At 40.0% G+C, this 21,850-nt stretch overlaps 1 protein-coding gene across 1 annotated transcript in view; it reads left to right on the top strand.

Moving 5' to 3' along the window:
- Nucleotides 1-17,592, top strand: part of ABCB7 (ATP binding cassette subfamily B member 7) — a 56,727-nt gene extending 39,135 nt beyond the window's left edge. The window contains exons 7-16 of the mRNA XM_053474003.1: nt 426-514; nt 834-921; nt 3,812-3,986; nt 6,158-6,315; nt 7,504-7,667; nt 8,136-8,265; nt 8,613-8,784; nt 9,692-9,795; nt 11,412-11,519; nt 16,864-17,592. Coding sequence (XP_053329978.1) covers nt 426-514; nt 834-921; nt 3,812-3,986; nt 6,158-6,315; nt 7,504-7,667; nt 8,136-8,265; nt 8,613-8,784; nt 9,692-9,795; nt 11,412-11,519; nt 16,864-17,082 — 1,407 coding nt within the window. The 3' untranslated portion in view covers nt 17,083-17,592. The remainder of the gene's footprint in view (nt 1-425; nt 515-833; nt 922-3,811; nt 3,987-6,157; nt 6,316-7,503; nt 7,668-8,135; nt 8,266-8,612; nt 8,785-9,691; nt 9,796-11,411; nt 11,520-16,863) is intronic.
- The last annotated feature ends 4,258 nt before the right edge of the window (nt 17,593-21,850 follow it).

Genomic DNA, 21,850 nt, shown 5'->3' with positions numbered 1-21,850 from the left:
AAAGCCAAACATCGCATTAATCAGAAGTCAATAAAAAAGTCCACAGGTCCCGATTTCATATTCCATACATTCCTAGGCACATATTTTTTAGCTTCAAAAGTTGAAAAAATATATATATATATTATTGTAAGGGCAATGGTGGAAAAATTAAAATATGGCAAATCCGGTCCTGATAAGTCTGTTGTGTTAACGGGACGCTCCGGTGTCACAAGGTCTGACTTTGTAAGTACTTTCATATGCATTGTTCAGAGTTTAATAGAATGAGACAAAGCTGCAGCTTCACATCTTACGAACTCTACTAGGTGAACCTGATGAATGACATGCTATTGATTCTCATTTGCTTTATTAACCTTTTTGCATGTTCCATGTTTGGCATTTTCCATTACCCCCATGCATTATTTTTCTTTTTCTTTCCTTCCCCGTAGTACTACAAATGTGGTGGCCAGTTTGCACTTGTCACTTTGGGGACACTAGGAGCATACACTGCGTTCACTGTTGGAATCACTCAGTGGAGGTAAAAAGATCCAGTAAAATTGTAGGGAAGCCACTTAGCGAATGTTTTCATTTCTGATAGACTCCAATTTTACTGCATGTGTAACCATATCACCCTTAAAACACTTGAATGTAATTTGTTGCCTCTATGGATGTTTGGAACATATGGAATCTTTCATCTGTAAACTTTTATTGGACCTAGAAAGAAAAAAAATATATTGATAGATAGATGCAAAGTGACCTTGAATATGATTATGTATTACCCTTTTGTCTTCTTGAGAACACCCTTATGTGTGTAATTGATGTACATGGCCTATAATCACATTTTATTTGTTTGTTAGGACAAAGTTCAGGATAGAAATGAATAAAGCTGATAATGACGCTGGAAATGCTGCAATAGACTCCTTGCTAAATTATGAAACTGTTAAGGTAAGGTGTGCCGTACATAACATTCCCGTATGTGTTACTGTGTGCCATGAATTGCCAGTTTCCAAAAGTAAAAAAAGTTTCCATTCTTTGTGGTTACTGCACTTGGACCATGTTTTCCTATAACAGCACATTGTATGTGAGGATAGGATGCAAGCAAATTGTTTTCCACATAAGTTCCATCTCAGCTGCAGTTGGGTAGCAGGCTACAATAGCCGCTTAGTACTTTTGCCCCTCGTTCTTCAGGCTATAGTACTGTTTAGTACCCAGCACAAAAGTGTCAAGTGCATCTTAAAAAGAATCTCTCCAAAACTTATTTGATTCAACTGGATAAAGCAAAATATGTAAGTCGTGCAATTCTGTGTCGAAAAAGTCAACTGCCGCATTGTCACGCTGCACTGCTCTTATGTCGTGTTTATATGTCGTATTTAGAAAGTTTTATAAAAGTAAAAATTGAGTGCACCTCGAGTGTATGGAAAGCAGTTCCAAATCTGCTTCGTAGTGTTCCACAACTAGAACCAATACCAACACACAGAAACAGTGAAATGGTGCGCTGACCCACACCTATACACAATAATTACCTCAAAAAATAAACATGAATCTTCTTGTGATGTACCCAGTCGTGATAACATGCAAATCAAAAATAAACAATAACAGTATACACTGTGTGGAACCAATACCAATACAAGTAGATATGTATAGTTCACGCACATTCTTATGAATAGATACTGCTCAGTATATCCAGCATATGGGAGACCCAAAAGGGTAACTCCTTTACCAGATCTCAACAAACCTTTTTGCAAGACTGCAATCATGAATCAAGTCACTCCCTTTACTGCGCACCCGCGGGAGAGCATAGTGTGCCAGATTGGCAATGGTGAATAGGCAACAGCATAGCAGCTGAGAGGGGGAGTAGTGTGTGTATGTCAGCATATAGTGTTAGTAGTGTGTATTAGTGTTTATTGTTAGTGTTTGTGAGCATAAGATAAAATAAGTGTGTGCCTGTCACTGTATGATGCTAGAGTTTGTAAATGTATGTTAGTGTAGGGCAAGGCTCGACAACCTGGATCGGGTAATTTGTCGATCCATGCTGTATACTCCAGGAGTGCTGTTACACAAAACCGACCGAGGAGAGAGTATCAGTAAAACATATTTATTATTTCATAAAAAGTATAAAATCTCTTACATAGAAAACAGCAGCAGCGTGTATATATATATATAGGGACGTTCGGAAAGTTTCTGCACTTTTATATTTTCGTTGGAAACGGTGAAGGTGCGAGAAGTAGTAATTGGTGACTACTTCTGTCTGTCAAGCCGGCTGCACTTGCAGCTTAGTATAAGAGTTTTCACCGTGGGGTGAAGGTGGCTGCGAAACGTATAAATTGCACCAAAGAGGAACAGCATTCTTTCATACACTTTTTGTGTGCTGAAAGCACAAATTCATCTCCTCATGTGTGCTCAGTATGGGGATAAAGTTCTCTCCCGTAGAGGCTTCTGAGTGGATTCAAGAGTTCAAAAATGGCCATACTGTTGGTGTACGGATGCAGAGTGCTCCATGCATCCAGCTACGGCCACGGCCACGAGGAATGAAGAAAGAACCCTGGAACTGATTTGTGAAAACAGAAGAATAACAGTTGAAGAGGTTGCAGGAAAGCTGAATGTGAGTGCTGGATCTGCCTATGCCCGATTCATGTCAGCCTTATGTTCAGAAAAGTGGGTGCCTAAGCAGCTGACAGAGGACCATAATGTTCCCGACACATGGCCCGTTATGGTGAAGAAGGTGAGGAGTTTCTGCAGAAGAACGTGAGTTCACCGTTATGAGCAGTGGAAGCACCCATCATTTCCTGTAGCAAAGAAATTGAAGACACAACCGTCAGCAGGAAAGTTGATGTTGAGCATCTTCTGTGGAAAAGTTGGTATAACGTTTGGGGAAAATTGCATCGCAAAGGAAAGTTATTATGTAGAAAAGTGATGTAATTTGTTTTGAAATAAATAGTTTAAAAAAAGTGCGGAAACTTTTCGAACGTCCATACGATCGCCACCTGTCTGTCAGTCCACAAGCATAATTCAATACGCTCTCCTTACCACAGCAACACATTTCTCAAGCGAGTGGCTACAATATCTCTGGATACAATACAATGGTGGAATTTCTAACCCATATTTAAGTAAACAAGTATAACTCGCTTTCATTCTGTGTTTTATATTGCTTTTTGATGTATTAGAGGAACCAACTGATAAGATATTTTCAGGCATACTGGATCATTCACTCCTCGGCAAGATCCAAATTAATAGGTCCCTCCAGTAGACCAGATACAAAGGCAGTCACAGCAACCCAAAAATGTGCCAATTTTCACACATAAGAATAAGCATCCCTGCAAAAACCATCTTCAGCAGCTTTCTTTTGTTAAAGCAGTTCGAACGTCAAACAGGCAGACATGGATGATGTACAATCACAATTCCTCTAGCTGAGATCACGGGGTTCAGAATAGGAACAACGAGCGGACTCCACTGTTCTGCCATATTACATCCCAACATTGATTTTTACACTTTGCTAAGTGTTGCACTTTTGGGCTTTATAAGCATGCTGTAAACACTTTAATAGAAGTTCTCGATACTAACAACTCTACAGATTAAGTTGCTTACTGTGTGCTAGATCCCAGATATTTGCCAAAATGTTGTCAATGTTTGATATTTCACTAACAAAAGCAGAAACACCAACAGTTATGTATCATATTTAATTAGGATATTAATAATGCAGCCCCTATTCATTTTTCTGTGTTAGATTAAATTAGTGGCATTGAGTACTGCAAACAGATGTCCAAAGGGTCAAGGTAAATTGTAGTCTGTGGAAATGTTTCCTGAACATATCCTTACCTGCTTTCTCACCTTACAGTATTTCAATAACGAAAAGTATGAAGCTGAAAAGTATGATGGGTTTCTGAAGGTTTACGAAAATGCTTCACTAAAGACTACCTCAACGTTGGCTTTTCTGAACTTTGGACAAAGTTTAATATTCAGTGTTGGTCTCACAGGTATCATGGTTCTTGCCAGCAAAGGGATTATAGCAGGTAAGAGATGTTTGTATATGGTCATCAAATCTCTTTTTTCCAGTTATCACAGATTGATATTATCAATGAGCAAGCAATAGATCAGTGTGTTGGGTGACACTGGCTCATATTACTACTGCTATGCAAATGCCCTTAATGCTACTTCTTTTTAGAGGCAGCTTGCAAATAGACGCAACGATGAACTGTGTATGAGATCATGGCCAGGTACATTTTCTATATACACTATATGGATAAAAGTATCGGGACATTCCTTAATTATTGAATTCAGGTGTTTCAATGAGACCCATTGCCACAGGTGTATAAAATCACTCACCTATTCATCCAGTCTGTATTTACAAACATTTCTGATGGGTCGTTTTGAAGGGCTTAGTGAATGCACAAATGGTACTGTGATTTTATGCCACCTTTGGAATAAGTTAGTTCATTGAATTTCATACCTGCTATGGTATTCATACCATGGTCAACTGGTATTATTGGAAGATGGAAGCGTTTAGAGAAAGCAGGAAGACCGCGTAAAGCCACAAAACACGGTTACCAAGTGCTGAAGTCAACAATGCTCTGCTGTTTCCATAGCGGAAGGATTCCAAACTTCCACTTGCATTAATATCGGCACAAAAACTGTGTGGCTGGAGTTTCATGTAATGGATTTCCATGACTGACCAGCTGCATGCCAGCCTCCCATCACCACATACAATGCCGATTGAGTGGTATAAAGCAGGCCACCACTGGACTGTGGAGCAATGGAAATGTGTTCTGTGGAGTGACGAATCACACTTCTCTGACAGTCTGATGGGCGAGTCTGGGTTTGGCGATGCCAGGAGATCGCTGCTTGCCTGACTGCCAACTGTAAAGTTTGGTGGAGGAGGGATAATGGTATGCGTTTCTTCTTTTTTGATGCTTTGCCAGGCCTTTACCGCAGCTTGTTTGCGTCTTTTTGTCTTAAGTTTTGTTTTTGGCAAGTGAGATGGATGTTCAATCGTTTTGAGGTTGACATTTCTGAATATTATACTTCTTTGCATGGTTGCTTTTGCATTATGTTTTGGGTCATTGTACATCTGTAAAGTGAACTGCCGTCCAATCAACTTCGCTGAATTAGGCTGAATCTGAGTAGACCATCTTATCCATATAAACTTCACAATTTATCTGGTGTCTTCTGTCATGTCATCAATAAACACTGGTGACCCAGTGCCATTGGAAGACATGCATGTCCTTGCCATCACACTGCCTCCACCGTGTTTTACAGATGATACAGATGATGCTTCGGATAATGAGCAGTTCCAAGCGTTCGCCATACATTTTTCTTAAATAATGATATGCCTTCCTCCTGGTGAGTGTACTTCACCTGGGTGGATGTTATGAATGTGGTTTTTTTCCCATGGAAAGGATCATACGATCATCCAACACTGTCGTCTCCCACGGCCGACCAGGCGTTTTTTTGTTGCAGAGCTCCCCAGTGCTTTCTTTTTTCACAGAATGTACCAATGTGTTGATTTAGCAACTCCCAAGGTTCCTGCTATCTCTCGGGTGGATTTTTTTGTAGCCTAAGGGTGGCCTGTTTCACTTCCAAATGCGAATGCCATGGCTTAAATCAGGTCCAGACATTTAACCTGCTTAATTAATGAAAAAATAACAAATGAATAACCCACATCTGTCCACAAAACAGCTTTTGAGTCAATTGTCTAATTGATTTGCCTTAAAAAAGGGGTTACATATTAAAGAATTCTGGAATTCCCAAACCCTTCCTTCAATTTGGATGTGAATACCCTGAAATTAAAGCTAAGAGACTGTACTTTAAGCACATATTCATTATTGAACTGTAACTTGAATGTATTTTGGTAGGCAGCTGAAATTATAAAACTTGTGTCACTGTCCAAACATTTCTGGACCTAACTGTAGCTGTGGGGGTGGGGCAACTACATATTAATGTTTTTAGAATGCGATGTCATAAAAGTCCCTGTTGGCGTAATGGTCAGCTGTCCAACTACTTTTGTCCATATAGTGTATGTTGTGAATATTTTAGATGGTTATTGTCAGAAAAGCAACCACTCTTTGCAGCCATTACGAACATAGTAGCTTATTGAACACACAGCACCAGAAAGTGTAATACAAGGGGGGCCTAGGGTACATTTTATTGTCTGGTCTTTCTAGGTCTCTTGTTTCTCTTCATCTAGGTAACCTCACTGTTGGAGACCTGGTCATGGTTAATGGGCTACTGTTCCAACTCTCATTGCCTCTGAATTTCCTGGGGACAGTTTACAGAGAGACTAGACAAGCTCTCATTGACATGAACACCCTCTTCACACTTCTGAGTGTTGACACAAGAATTAAAGTGAGTGATATTTTTTATAATTGGCCCTCTATTACGTGGAAAACATACAGTCGGAAAAGAAAGTAGATCCTTTTTGATCCTTTTTGATTTCTATGGTTTTAAATATCAGGAAATAATAACAATCTGTTCCTTAGCAGGTCCAAAATTAGGTAAATACAACACACTACATATTACACAGTGTCATGATTTATTCAACAAAAATAAAGCCAAAATGGAGAAGCCATGTGTGAAAACCTAAGCACACTTTATGGTTCAATAGCTTGTAGAACCACCTTTAGCAGCAATCATTTTCTGCATGACTTTATCAGTCTCTTACCTCGTTGTGGAAAAATTTTGGCCCTCTCTTTACAAGCTTGCTTCAGTTCATTGAGATTTGCGGGCATTTGTTTATACACAGATCTTTTAAGGTCCCACCAAAGCGTTTTAATCAGGTTGAGGTCTGGACTCTGACTCAGCTGTGCTGCCATGTTCTTTTTAGAAAAAAGAGGCTTTCTTTTGGCAAGCCTTCCAAATAAACCATACTTAACTTGGCTGACTGAGGCCTGTAGAGATGAAACTTTGGGTTGTTTCCAATTTCTCTGAGCATTGCCGAGTCTGACCTTGGGATGAATTTGCTGGGACATCCACTCCTGGGAATATTGGCAACTGTCATGAATGATTTCCATTTTTGAATAATCTTTCTCACTGTAGAATGATGGACTTTAACTTGTTTAGAAATGGGCTTATAAACATCCCCAGATTTCTGGGCAGCAACAATTGCTTCTCTAAGATCTTTCCTCGTTGGCATTGTGTTAACACACACTTGAATGCCCCAGACCTTCAAACTGCTAAAAATTTAACTTTTATAGAGATGGTCACACTTGCCAATGATCAATTAATCAATGACATTTGATTAGCACTTGTCTACAACTTTGAATCTTAATTCCTATGGAAGCAGTAGTTTTTCCATACATGGCTTCTCCATTTTAGCTTTATTTTTGTTGAATAAATCATGAGATGTGTAATATGTGGTGTTTATTAGATGTTGTATTAACCTAATTTTTAGATGTGCTAAGGAACAGATGATTGATATGCCCTGATATAAAAGCCCATAGAATTTAAAGAGGGTGTACTTTTTCACACGACTGTGTGTTTGTGTATATTATGTCTAGTCTACCTACCTGTCTTTTTTTTCTCCACTGTTCTTAGAGCAAAGAACTGGCACCCACACTGCTGATTACGCCGCAGACTGCAACTATTACCTTTGATGATGTCTACTTTGAATACTTGGAGGGACAAAAGGTGCTCAGTGGCATTTCTTTTGAGGTGCCAGCTGGGAAGAAAATAGCAATTGTTGGAGGCAGTGGTTCCGGGTAAGGTTCTGCTTTAGATATATTGCTATAGGCTTTTTTTTTATTTATAAAACCACAGTATCTATTATATAAAACATATAATTACTGAATGTACAATTTGTTTGCAGTCTTAGAAAATTAATATTCTAGTGTGGCAGAGTACCAGGCAACCATTTCTATGGCACATTTTGATTCATTACTGTTTTTTGAGAATGCCAAAGTGTCACAGTTCAATTTAACCATACATACACACACGACAGATTGTAGAACATTGCCAATGTTTTATCGGACTAGACATCAAAAGAGCTAACTTGTCACGGGCCAGACATTTCACCTTGCATTGTCGGCACTGTAAGATGTCCCAGAACTCCCAGCCCCCACACTTTATTCATTAGTGTTAAAAGTGCAGCGATCTGGTGACTGGTACCAATGTGTACACTTTTGAGCTATTTAATATGCATAGTTGTTCTGTTTTCCCTTGTTCACCAGTAAAAGCACCCTGGTCCGACTGCTCTTCCGGTTTTTTGAGCCCCAGAAGGGAAACATATATGTGTCGGGTCAGAACATCCAAGATGTCAGCCTGGAAAGTTTGCGAAAAGCTATTGGAGTGGTTCCTCAGGTAAATATTTTTATCTATATATATATTTATGGAGTTTTTTTGAAAGGGGAGTTTCACCTTCTCTCAGTTTTGACAAAAAGGAAGCAATTGGTGAGGGATGACAAGCAGACACAGGGTGAAACACAAAAAGGCAGGTACACACTTCAACAAAGCACACATACACAAATATGGACATACCTAAAATTAATCCGTTGTCAATAAGGCACTTAGCCAACATTGAGGTTTAATAACCTGCAGGGCCTCCGCTAAACTTGATGTCCTATATCGTCCTTGTCTGCTTAAAGTTCAGTTTGGATCATGAACATTGATTAGCTTCCCTTAATGTGAAATTTTGTATCTCCTTGCAGGATCCCGTCCTGTTTCATAACACGCTATACTATAACTTGCAGTATGGTAACATTAATGCTTCCCCTGAGGAAGTGTACCATGTTGCAAAGCTGGCTGGGCTCCACGATGCTATCCTCCGAATGCCAAATGGTTACAATACTCAAGTTGGAGAGCGAGGACTCAAATTGTCAGGTAACAGAGAAAAATTGCTCCACTGACAAGGGATGTTTGAGAGTAAGAATAATATGATAAAACATTAGCATAATACCAAGGTCAACAGCTATTCTATAATGCAAAACAAGATTTCGGTATTTATCGACTAGAATATGCCTCTTACCTTATGTATATTCAGGGCTGTGTACACACTGGAAATTATAATTAGGTTTGGGTGTGTAGTAAGTGCTTTGAAATTCCAATAGTGTGACCCAAAGTACTGGCTTGCATATCTTCCTGTGAGATATTTGCACTCTAGGTTTGTATATTAGACTTAAAACCAAAGTATATGTGAAAAATGGCTGTTTTTCCTGTAGTTTTTAGTCCGTAGTCATCTCTTTCTTCAGACATGGTGTGTCCAGAGCAGTGGTGTTCAGCTTGGGATTTTACTTGCGTTACCCACATATTTTTTCTCAGGTTTCAAACCGCTCTGGGCATTTATAAAGGGTTCTGCAGTAACATTAGTATGTGCTGCACATGTACATAATTAATACATGAGCCATTGAAATCAGTAGCTGGCCGTTTTCTAAAGCAAATGCTCTTTTTTGTTATTTCTCACATACATCTCTTCACACTCACTTATAACGAAGCCCCAAATCAAAAGCATCTGCACTGTTCCTCCCTTCTGTACGGCTGCTGTCACCCTTCTATACACACACCCAGCTCTCTCCTGTGTATACCCCGTCTATACAACTCTCCCTCGTTCTCCATCATCACTTCTTCACCCAATTCAGCTCTTTTTTATATATTTACTGCCTCCTGCATCCTTTCTTCTCACCTCTAGGACCCCTCATCTTACATTATTTCCCTCGCTAACTCTCAGTTCGCTCTTTATATCCACCTCTCCTTTCCATAATCTATGATGGTAACAGTTATGTGTCTTTAGGTGGAGAGAAGCAGCGAGTGGCTATCGCCCGAGCAATGCTAAAGAACCCTCCGATCATTCTATATGATGAGGCCACATCTTCCTTGGACTCGATTACTGAAGAGGTAATTGTGCAGCCAAACCGAGAGCTGTCCGTTTTAAAATCTTGCGATCTGTTATTTTCAGTGTCACAAATTCTCTTGTTCACCTTTCCAAGGCATTATATTGCATGTTACAGAAGTTGGCTGGATGGTTCACATTAGATGCAGCACAGGGAATGTCGTGTCTTGTTATGCACTTACTGAAATGCAAGGATTTATCCAAATTAGAAATGTAGTGTCCATCTTTGTCCTTTTTAGACCTGGCTTGCAGGTGATGTGTTCCAGTCCGGTCATCTCCAGCAATGGCTTGGCTAGGGTTTCATGGGTCTAATAAAGACCCCCCTGTATACATGTGCAGAAAAGCACTCCTAATGATTTCCGTCTTGATCCAAGCAGCTAGTCAGTGGTGTGAAAACGGATCAGCTCTGGTGCTGTAGCTTCTCCTAAAAGTAAATGGCTTAATGTTTTTCATCTTGAAAAATGCACATTAATGTACTTGAGTAAAAGCTTTCCCTGTAAACCAGTTTTTTTTCTTAGGAATGCATTTTCACACTTCTCACACAGAGGTATAATTATCTTAATGTTAACGGGATAGCACAAGGGTATCCAACCTACATCTCTTATAATGCTCTTTCAGGTAAGGGGCTGGCCAGGGGATTATGGGAGATGTAGTTCTGCATCAGCTGGAGGGCCTCAAGCTGGACACCCCCGGGATGTCAAATAATAAAAAAAAGGCTGTAATAGAATACATTGTGAAGGAGGTTATTCCAAACTCACCACTCATTGTTAGTCATGGGGCTGGATACTGGATATTTAAACAATACTTGTGCTTTAGGTAACTTATTCAATTACAGTAGATACAATGCATCACTGATTATTATATCCAAATTCTGTATCAAGGGATAGAAGACTGTATTCAATTACAGCAGCTGAATGACTATCTCAAGTAATTGAATCTGGTGTCTAAAGTTAATGAAAGCCTTCTAAAATATCTGGTTACTGCAGAGGCATCAAACTATTAACGATCAATGAAATGCCTAATTTCTAGCGCTTAAAAAAACAGCGCCTGTTACCCTAAAAGTAGATCTTTATTCGCTCAAACGCATTTAATGGAAAGGCTGCCCTTTAAGCAAAAGGACAGGCAGAATGTTAGAAGATGGAAAATCAAACATGAATTTGTGTGGTGACTTCACCATCTGCTCGGATCCAGCGCTAACCGACAGGAGGGTTTTATTCATTGCTCTGGCTCTTGTTTTGCTTCCAGAGCTTTGCATATGCATTAGTATTTCTTAAGCAGTACATTACACACGTCTATGTTAGAAGCTGTCAGATACCCAAGATATGGATGTCAAACCAAGTTAAACATCAGGCATGATGCTTCCGAGCTTCTTGTATACCTTTGTTTGTAATGTAGCAGTTCTGATGCTTAATTATTTAGCGCATTGGCTTGTGTGGGGATTTGGTTATGTGGCTGTAGCAACCCTTTTTCACATGTTTGCTGTGGGATTAACCGTTTTGTAGTCAGGGGATCTGGTAAAATAAAATATCACTCTCCTCCGGTAATTAATATATCCCGGAGATTTTTCATAGAAGAATATGGGATTATACTGAAGCACCCCTCTCATTCTTTTATCACGCAGAACATTCTGAGTTCGATGCGGGATATGGTGAAGCACCGGACATCTGTATTCATTGCACATAGGCTATCCACCATTGTTGATGCAGATGAAATAATAGTGTTGGATAAGGTAAGATATGATGTTAAAATAACCCACATAATTCTGTATGATATATGAATTTCTGTTGGCACAAAAACTATTTCATTAAGCATACTTTAAATACATCACCATTACTATATTTTAAAAGGGAAAGTAATGTTTTATGAATGATGATGTATCTCCCAAAAATTATTACTTTAAAATGATGTTCGAGTCTTCCCCCCCCCCATACCATAGAAATAACGCCCCCTAGCTTTCCTCCTATATGCCCTCAGGCGCCATGTATTGGCCAACTATCTAGCTGGCTAGTGTGCCAGGGACAGAGACTGATAACGCCAGAGAACCTTTTGAATGGGTGCTCAGGACTGCCAACTGATAGATGTCTTCTCCACTACCGTACTGTCACAGCTTAATTCGAATAACCGCCCCTTTAATTAAGGAAACTTAAGTGAAATTGATTCCAAAAGTCAAATATTAAAAAGTGGTAGTATTCACAGGGCATTAGAAGACAAGCTACCGGGTCATGCCATAGATGAGGATCCTTCTCTGGCTCTTGAGAAAGGAGGGGATCGTTGTCACCTGGTTGAACAGCAGACAACATCACACATTTTGTATGGGATTTTGTGTTCCCCTGTGGCAGAGTAATAGTTAATTGGTGATCAGATGTCTACACCCACACCCAGTCTGTTTAATGGCCATTTCTCTTTTTCTTTTTGCCAATTTTGCGTAACACAGATGCACTGGCAATATTGTGCTTCTGTTCTGATTAAAAAGGCTTTGACAAATTTGTAAGTGGCACCCAAGTGTACACACATGGCGAGGTAGCTAAATGTGACATGCAGGTGTATTTGTGTGTCTTTAGCGGTTGTGTGTCTTTAGATATTTCAGCATAGAACTCTATGACGTCCTCTTTTGAAGTCCTCGTGTAGTGATCTGGAATCAGATTGTCACATTGTCTTGCTTTGCACTCTTACGTAGTGTGAGAACTGCTGGGTAGCACTTAAGAGATCCATGCTGGAATAATGAAGCTTCTCCAATCTCTTCGTGGTAGCATGTGTTCATTTTTTCCCCTTGGTTTGGGAAATGAGACTTTAGTATGCTGCACATGCGGATGCAGTAGCATATCCCAACGCCATTAGCATACTTCCAAGTAGAGCTTATATTGAAATTCACATAGGAGTGTGGCTACTACTCAACCCACAGATACTCCGGGAGGGGAATGAGACACAAGGCTAACTTTTCCATTGCCGTTAAAAAATGAAATGCACACAGAAAAATGCAATGGAGTCCATTCTGAATAGACTCTAGCGTTCTTTAATAGACGTATCTGGGGGCTGGCTCAATGTTGAGTGAATATAACTATATGAGGCTTGAATACCGGTTATGCAATTTTAATATAATTGTATACATTGCACATATTTTAGACATGTATGTGTTTTCTTCCCTCAAGTCATCACCAGTGTTTCGTGGCAGACATTATGATTATCCAGATTGCGTGCCTTTTATTTCTGATATACACATGACAGACACGCATGGCTAACCTTGCCTGCTTTTATACTGCTAATAAAATAGCATTATAGGTCCTATATTTAAACTGGCACCTCTGTATTTATCCCATTGTATATTATAAGTTTGTCTTTGTTCCCAGACAATGCAAATGTGCCGTCAGCTTCAGGGACATTAAATGTGTTTCCTAGTGTGTAGCGCTTACTGAAGGCATCTTTAAGATACATATTCCTGCTGTTCTTCATCACTCCCTGTCACCCCACAGAAAGGCAACGTGACAGGCAATGCGGCCACAATATAAAGGGAGCGGAGATGAGCCTGACCAATATTCCAGTCTTTCTTCACGCGAATGTAATTTCTTAGGCCTTCAGTAATATAACAAATATTTTAAGAGACTATTTTGGCCGCGTGCTTCACTCCAAATTTAGTGTGGATGCTGTCAGCAGGTTATGTGACAACACTTTCTTTTTCTATGTTGACCTAATAAAGAAGTATTGGCTTTGACCAAAGACTTCATCTTCTCCTGAACCTGTTTGGCTATATCGGTTTTCTCTACGAACCACAACAGCACTGCCACAAATTGCATTGGTATCTGGTGAAAGTTGGTCAATGTGTCTATAAAATATTTCATAATTAAAGATCTTTTCGTCCTCCTCAATATGCTATTTGAGTGGAATGAATAGAATACAAAGACTTTTATTGTAGGACTTAATTTGAAGAAGATCTCTTACCCCACAGCAGCAGAATTGTAATGAAAACTCACAATGTATGACCTTGGAGGACGGATAGAGCAAACAGAATGAAAACAGCTAATGATAAAAAGAAACACGGGTCCTGCAAAAGGAACTTGTACGCCATTGATTTTGCACCCTTGGTTGATTTTGTAATCATATACAACTAATTATCTTAACCGAACACAGCACTGCTCTGTGTATTCCATACTTTCTTCTGATGTGTGGTGGTATTACTTGTAAAAGAAAACAAATACGTTTTCCATTATTTTATGTATTAAAGTTGGTGTCCTGAAGGGCCACAGGCTGGTCACTTTTCACGATCTTTTCCCCATTATCATTCCTTTGATGACAAAAAACTGTCACCAATTTTTATTAAAGTAAAATTGCTACTGGGGCAATATGTATAATTCACAAAGAACCTTAACTTAAATATTTCAATAACAATTGGCGACGGTTTCTCCTTAACTAAATCCTACAGATCTGTGAAACAAAGCAAGAAATCCGTGCACACCCAACAAATACTATGTAAAAGCACCTATCTGATGCATAAATATTGTGAAGTCTGTCCATATATTGCTTAGCCCATCACTGCGTCAAAGTATCCCAATTTTGTTGAGTCCTGTCTAATCTTACATAAGTAGATTGCTTACAATTTCTTGCTTCGTTGCGTGTACATATTGGTCATTTCAGCCGCACTTGAAATCTGAATTTATACGTTTTAAGGGTGTGTTTAACAAGAAGATAGGAACCATTTGGCTCATCTAGTCTGCCCATTTTTCCTGGTACTCTGAATAGCTTTGTGTCTATCCTATTCATTCCCTCACTTAGCCTCCACCACCTCCGCTGTGAAACTGTTTCATTCATCTACCACCATGTTTGTAACGTAGAACCTTCTTACGTTACATTTTCAACTAAGCTTCACTCTTGTATTTGTTAAATGCCTTTGAGTATTTAACTACTTATATTACATATCCCCTCTCTCTTCTTTTCTTCAAGCTATATAAATAAATATTAGGATAGAGGATGTTTTTTGGTGTTACTGAATGCCTCTTTATCAAGGAATTGCAGCAACAACATCTGTCGTTGAGAGTTAAATAGTTCAATTTTTCATGGACTCCATCTAAAGATGTCCAGACCAAATAAGTTTTTCTAAAACGTTAGTTTATGTGTGGTGCAACACTGCCTCTGTCTTTATATATTATTATATTAAACCACACTGATTGATGATCACTGGAGCGCAAATACCGTATTGGCTCGAATATAGGCTGCATTTTTTTCCCCCACTTTAAGTCTTTAAAGTGGGGGTGCGGCCTATATTCGGGGTCTAGCGCCCGACGCCCGGGACATGCAGTTCCTGGCGCCGGGCAGGCAGCAGGGTTAGGATACAGATCCCCCGCAGCGGTGCAGGGGACCTGCATCCTATCCTACTCTCTGATACGCTCAGACAGCCTCCCCTGCCAGCACTTCCCCCGGTGAACGTCCGCACGATGCGTTTTACCTCTGCCCCCAAGACTTACCAGAGCAGACTCCCGGGTTCTAGCGGGGCCGGCGGGGGACACCTACGCAATACGCGTATACAACTTCCGGTGCCGGCACATCCGCTGAGTCCCGGCACCGGACGTTGTATACGCGTATTGCGTAGATGTCCCGCCGGCCCCGCAAGACACCCGGGAGTCTGCTCTGGTAAGTCGGGGGGGGGCAGAGTGGCAGCATATCTCAGGGGGAGGAGGAGGAGGACAGAGGCAGCATATCTCGGGGGGGCAGTGGCAGCATACCTCAGGGGGGGGAGACAGAGTGGCAGCATATCTATTAAAAAAAAAAATTCTTTAAAAAAGCACCAAATAGGGTGCGGCCTATATACAGGGGCGGCCTATATCCGAGCCAATACGGTACTCTCTAACAGTGACACTTGTAATTATGTCTCCATTTGTAAATACTAAATCTAGCACAGCCGCCTTCCCTGCTGGCTCTTCTACCAATTGTCTACAACACAATCCCTGTAAAGAATTAAGAATGTCTCTCGACTCCTGGCTGATCCAGCTGTTTAATCTTCCTGATATAGACCGGAAAGACCAAAGTCCTCCATAATGATAACCTTGCCTTTCATTGACCTAATGGTTATTTTGAGCTCCTCTGCATGTCCAGGGGTCTATATATCGCACCAGTGCAAACAACCTCTTTGTTACCAAGTTCTAATGTTGCCCAAACTTTTTTTTGCCCAGACAGTGCAGTCGCTTTGAGTTAGCTCCTTGGTGAGCAATATAGCCAAGGACTTGCCAGAACTGGAGTACTTATGTATATGGACATATAGTGCTTCACATAGGTGCATTTAAACAGTATTTGTTGGGTGTGCACTCATCTCTTGCTTTGTATTGTCTTAAATGCGCTAACTCTATAGGGTTAGCAAAAAGTCTTCCCTTTCTGCAAATATCTCAAATTAAACCCAAGGACAGATCTGTTGGTCAGACAAAGTTCTTCATCCCAATTCTGGAGCGTTGCAAATAGTCATTGTCCCTGCTAGATGGTATTTATGGGGGGGGGGCAGTTGAATCTTTGCAATGGTTAGTTTAGGTCAACCCTGCAGCCCTCTAAATACAACTTGACCTGGTCTCAGCTGTTTAGATTAATTGCAGAGGTCAATTCCTTATTAGTTTGAGTCACTATAATGCATACCAAACTAAATGACTATTTAGTGAATAGACACCTTCAAGTTATATGGTCTAAAAATAGGCAAATGTAACAGAACTTTCTTCTCATTAATTAAAATGTTCTACAGTACTGTGTATGATTGCTCAGAAACCCTGTAATTTCAGAATAACCTAATAAAATGCTAACACTAAAATCATAGGTTACTCAGTAGTCCCTGAGAATATGGGTTTGGACCTGTACAAGTGGAGAAGCAGTACCAAGGGTACTATGTGATAAAACAGAAAAGGCGTCCAATTTTTAGTAAACCTTTTTTTGTTTTTGTTTTTTTAAAGTTGTCCCTTTTTTCTGTGCATTGTTTTTTTCGATAACTTTTTGTTGTACAAATCTCTTAGAATAACCTTGTGTATCATTGCCACTTTCTGGAGCACTCAAGTCATAGTCATACAATTCTGATGACTGGCATTCTTTTCTTTCACCTGTTCCAGGGCAAAGTGGCGGAGAGGGGATCCCATTTTGGACTCCTGACCAATCCTAACAGCCTGTATTCAGAACTGTGGCACACACAGAGTAACCGAGTCCTGAACAGTAACAACAGCCAGATGGCGGAGAAGAGCAGCCAACAAATCTCCAAAGACGAGGAAAGGAAAAAGCTACAGGAGGAGATCATTAATAGTGTGAAGGGTTGTGGCAACTGCTCGTGCTAACAGATGATTGGGTGTGTGCTGAGGGCGTGTGCTGGGGGCGTGTCTCCACACCACCATCCATTGGACATACATCTCAACCCCATTACAATTCACCAGTCTCTCGGTGTCTTCAGTACTATTTACCCATCTCAGATTTTCTCTTGCATTTATGTTCTGTCTGCAGACCTTTAATATAGTTTTCCATCTTACTTCTCCGGACCTTTTTATTTGTCTTTTCCAGCCTTTAGTGCTTCCTGTTCAGGTGACAGACATTTTAACTTGCATTGTGGTAGTCTAAAGAGTATGATGCCTCCACTCTTGGCTGCTTTTTTTGTTAAAACACCGCTGGACTGCATTGCAAATAACAAACTGGTGTAAATATTCCGCTTGTACGATAAAGCAGTTGAAAAAGAAAAAAGGATTGCCAACATTTTCTATCAACATTTTCTAAAAGTTGTTTTAATGAATCATTTTGTAACAGTCGGATGATGCTCCTGGGGAAATTCATTTATATACTATATATATATATATATATATATATATATATATATATATATATATTTACTTACAACAATTTCATAGCACAAAGATATTACCAAAGACAGTAACATCTTGTAACCATAAAGTAAAGTTTGAGGAGTATATGTAGAGACTGCGATGAACTATAAATGAAGGTAGCAAAATTGCAGTCAGTTGTATAAATCCAGGGAATAGTTTGGGGTTTTTCTCTTATATTTGGTGTATAGTCCCGAAGATATGACCTCACCTTGTAAAATCACGCACACTCATGAGTTACTGCAATTGCAAATGGTGCCACACAGTGATGTCATAAAAGCCAACAAATCAAAAACTTTGTACCTCCTGTAAGCACAGTTTACATGGAAAGCCACAGTATTCGGCCAATCAGAGGTGTTAGATGAATAGATTTCCTGAAAAGTTTTATGTTGTTTTGATGTCTAAGGGACAATTAATAGATCACGGTATAAAAGTTTTCCTGACCCTTGTTAAATCTATCCAGATATAAACCTATGAATGCTTCTTTGGTCTATAAACTACTTCTGTCCCTTCTGTAAACAGAGCATCAAGTGAGTCGTCGTCCTCATCTAAAGCTCTTATGAAGAAGAGGACAGACTCCATCCAGCATGTGAAGGACGTGTTCTGTCTGTCCCATGCCCCCAGGGGTCTTCCTATCACTGCCTTGAATCCAAACAGCTTAGAAAGAAAGAAAATGACCTTAATCATTTTAAGTCGTGTAACATACGTCAATGGACTTATAATGTGATCTCCATCTAATTCCAGGTCCTCAATCCTTATTTCCCTGCTGACCTGCTGACATCTCTTCTGTCTTCATCCATTCCTCATTTTCTAGATTTGCTGCTTTTCTAACACGCAGGAATTGAGCTTCTTGTGCTCAGTGCTCTTGTATTGCAAATCGCCTCAGGGACAGATAGATGAGGACTGTCCCTTTGAAATGTTCGCTTTTTTCTGTGTGTTTTTAAATAGTATTCCAGATTTGTGTATAAAATGTATTTTTCTTTCTCCTTGAAAAAGTGCAGTGGTAGTTTTTTCTGTTATATATGAAGTACAAAGTGGCTTCAATGCGTCAATTAAAAAACAAATTCACACCCATCTCGCCACCGATGCAGTGCTATAACAGTTTGAGCGTGCTCCGGTTAGTCGCTCAGTAGAAAGTAGATTTTCCGGTTTCATTGTACTGCCTCCTGTGGTTTATACACTAAGTTAATTTCAACTAACTCCAGATAAATAATCCAGAAACTGTGACATACAGACATACGTGGGTGCTTTCTGGCTCCCGCTACCTGGAGCCCCTCTCCGGGATGTGGGTAGGAGGTCCCGCTGACATCACTGAGCAGTCCCACCGACATTGCGGGACTCACATTATTTTTAATAGGGAAGTGGGGAATTCCCAGAGAAGTAGAGCTGCAGCCGGGAGTCTCCGGCCGAAACCCACAGAGTTCCCAAGAATGCTTAGAGGTTCACTGATCTGCTTTTATTTGATGAAACAGCCCCCGGTTACTATACATAATCACTTTAGATATATATATATATATATAACACCTGTTACATATATTACATATATGTCATTTGACTGGTGCGCTCCAGGTGTGCACATCCTTCTATGTTTTCATATGTATGCCAATGGTATACACATATATTTTCACTTTTGTTTGTCCTAAAATACTCTTTCGCCCATACATTTGCTACATAACCCCCCCCTGCCCTCGTTCCGTCCTGTCATTTTTTTAGGTTTGGTTTGAAGAACCTATCAAACTTTATAGGTTAATGAAATTAGAACGGATTTAGCAGCGAAATTGCTCGGATTCTTATCTTCTGCTTATACTTTGCCCAATCTGCGATGGAAACTGCAGTTTAAAGCAGCTGGTTAAGCCGCTGTCAGAGCTGTGACATTTTCCACCGCAACCTAGACCTTCAACTAAGCCTGGACTAATTTGGGAGTAAATGTGACCTCAATTATGGCATTTTCCTATCTGTTATTTTTAACTTATTCATTATTGAACATTTATGTGCTGGAAATTTGAAAAACATATCGTGTATAAGGTGTACAATTTAATTTTTTTTGTTGCTTTGAGAGCTATATAATGATCTTGATTTGGATTACAACCCTTTTTTTATTAACCTTTTTTGACTTGTGTATTAAGTGTAATATAAATACTGCTTAATAAATGCTTTTGAATTACATTTGTTGTAAACAAGAGTTTGGGTTACAAATAGCCTCAAAGCTTTCTTATTTTATGAATAAATATTTTCTAAATAATATAAATAAATATTGATAAATTCGTATATAGATGAAAATGTGTTTTTTGTGGGGTTTTTTTTATCAGTGTCCCCAACCCCCAACGAATTTAACTTGGTATGTGGCATGATTGAAAAAGATATTTGTTGTCTGACAGTCCTTAAAGGTTCTTGTGTTGCTCCCGACTGGATGAAAACCCACCGGTACCATTTAATTACAATATGATTTAAAGAGACATGGCCTTCAATCCTATCTTGCTTAATTACCCCACCCCCTATACATCATTCTGTGTGTGCTGTGGGTCATGGTTTTTCTTTCATTTTTCAGGGTCAGAGTCTTATTATTATGTTAATTTATAAAGTGACAGACAATTATACAGCGGTGAATATATTAAACATTAAATACCTTGTGAATATTGCTATGGCCTGGGCAAAACCTGGTCGCCACTGTGCATCATCTGTAATGGGATCTCCGCTAGCCAGCGTGTAGTAATGTGTTGGCAACGTGCGTTGAGTAGAGTGGGCCATGTCTGCTGCGGTCTCCGCAGGGGGGTCTGTAGTGCCTGCTGTCATTGTCATGGGTTTTACCGAAAGATATCTCTAAAACCAGGTAACCCTTATAGAGAAACAATTGTGCAGCCTTTATTTGTTTTATTTACTCATGTAATAACTAAATGCTTTATTGCCACCGCACATACTCTTACTGCGTTATAACAGGACTACATAGTCGGTCAATTTAGGACGCAGTCAGGCTCAGCGAGAAGCGCAAGCCAGAGACTCGAATAACTGTGACCCCCCCCCCATGTCATCCGTTATAGGGACTTCTAGGGGAGTCCTTCAAGTCCCACACAGCCTGAGTGTATGGCTCGGCTCGGCTTGTGCATTGCTTTCAGGCTGCAAAGTGTTTTGGAGGTCCAATGTAGATTTAAAAGAATGTCATGTTATATGCTAATTATTACTTCTTTTGGCATAATAGAATCTGTAAAATTGTGTTCCTGTCTAAAATGGTTTATCAAATAATAACTTAACCCCCCCTCCCTTAAGCTTTCTTTTACTTTGTGAAATCCGTTTAGTAACAGCTCCCCTGATATATCATATCCATAGAAACCGAGAAATATAGTGCATTTCTGATTTGTACATATGGCTAGTAAATAGCTGCAGGATTTCTCTCCCCGAAGACTCATTACTGCATCCAGCACCGGTGACCCTTTGACAGCTCCATAACAGATCTCATTAAGGCATTGCGTATCCAAACTCTTTGGTTTATTTTTATCCGTTTCGCGTGTACAGTGCACGGTAGCAGCTTGTGCATGTAATACCAGTATATATTTCTCAGCCTGGTTTGCAGCAAGACAGGTGACTGATTTCTGCCTCCTACCATCTGGTTGCAATAAACAAAAGTCTAAAACCCTGTTGCGGCCAACAGACATGAGAAGAATGAGCTTTGGCCTGCGTGGGCACTTACTTTTTGGCTGCGTAGTGACACACTTCATAAATGTTCATTTTATCTCACCATTGCTCTGAAATACTTTTTCTCTGGGCCTGCTGATAATGAAAGGACAAGTGAGATGTTTTCTTAAGATTCTGTCTGTGTCTATCATGGCTTAACCCTTCTGTAACTGCATGCTTTAGCTTCTGGGAAGAATGACAGGCCCGAGACGCATTAGACTTTCCTGGTGACATAGGGTTTACGTGGAATGTCACAATTAAGACCGTCTCGGGCCGTATCACTTTTGTAGACGCATAATCATGAAGAATAAATTACTACATAGCCAAGATATTCCAGTGTCAGGACTATTCCTTGACCTCCTTGGTTGTGAAACCTGGTTCCTTTCACACTGTCTATATGTAATATTGTTCTGGTAATACCGGACATGAGAATAAACTTTCACAGACCGGTGCGTTTGGGAACTATATGTAAGCTTGCCAGTAAGGCCATGATCTTTAACTATTGTATTGGTTTCTCTTAGTCCAGGGATGTCCAACCTGCGGCCCTCCAGCTTCTGCAGGACTA

Source organism: Spea bombifrons, chromosome 8 (assembly GCF_027358695.1).
Source record: "Spea bombifrons isolate aSpeBom1 chromosome 8, aSpeBom1.2.pri, whole genome shotgun sequence".
In the NCBI taxonomy this organism is placed as follows: Eukaryota; Metazoa; Chordata; class Amphibia; order Anura; family Pelobatidae; genus Spea; species Spea bombifrons.
The sequence above is the reverse complement of the archived record's forward strand: the minus strand, read 5'-3'. Positions and strand labels throughout refer to the sequence as shown.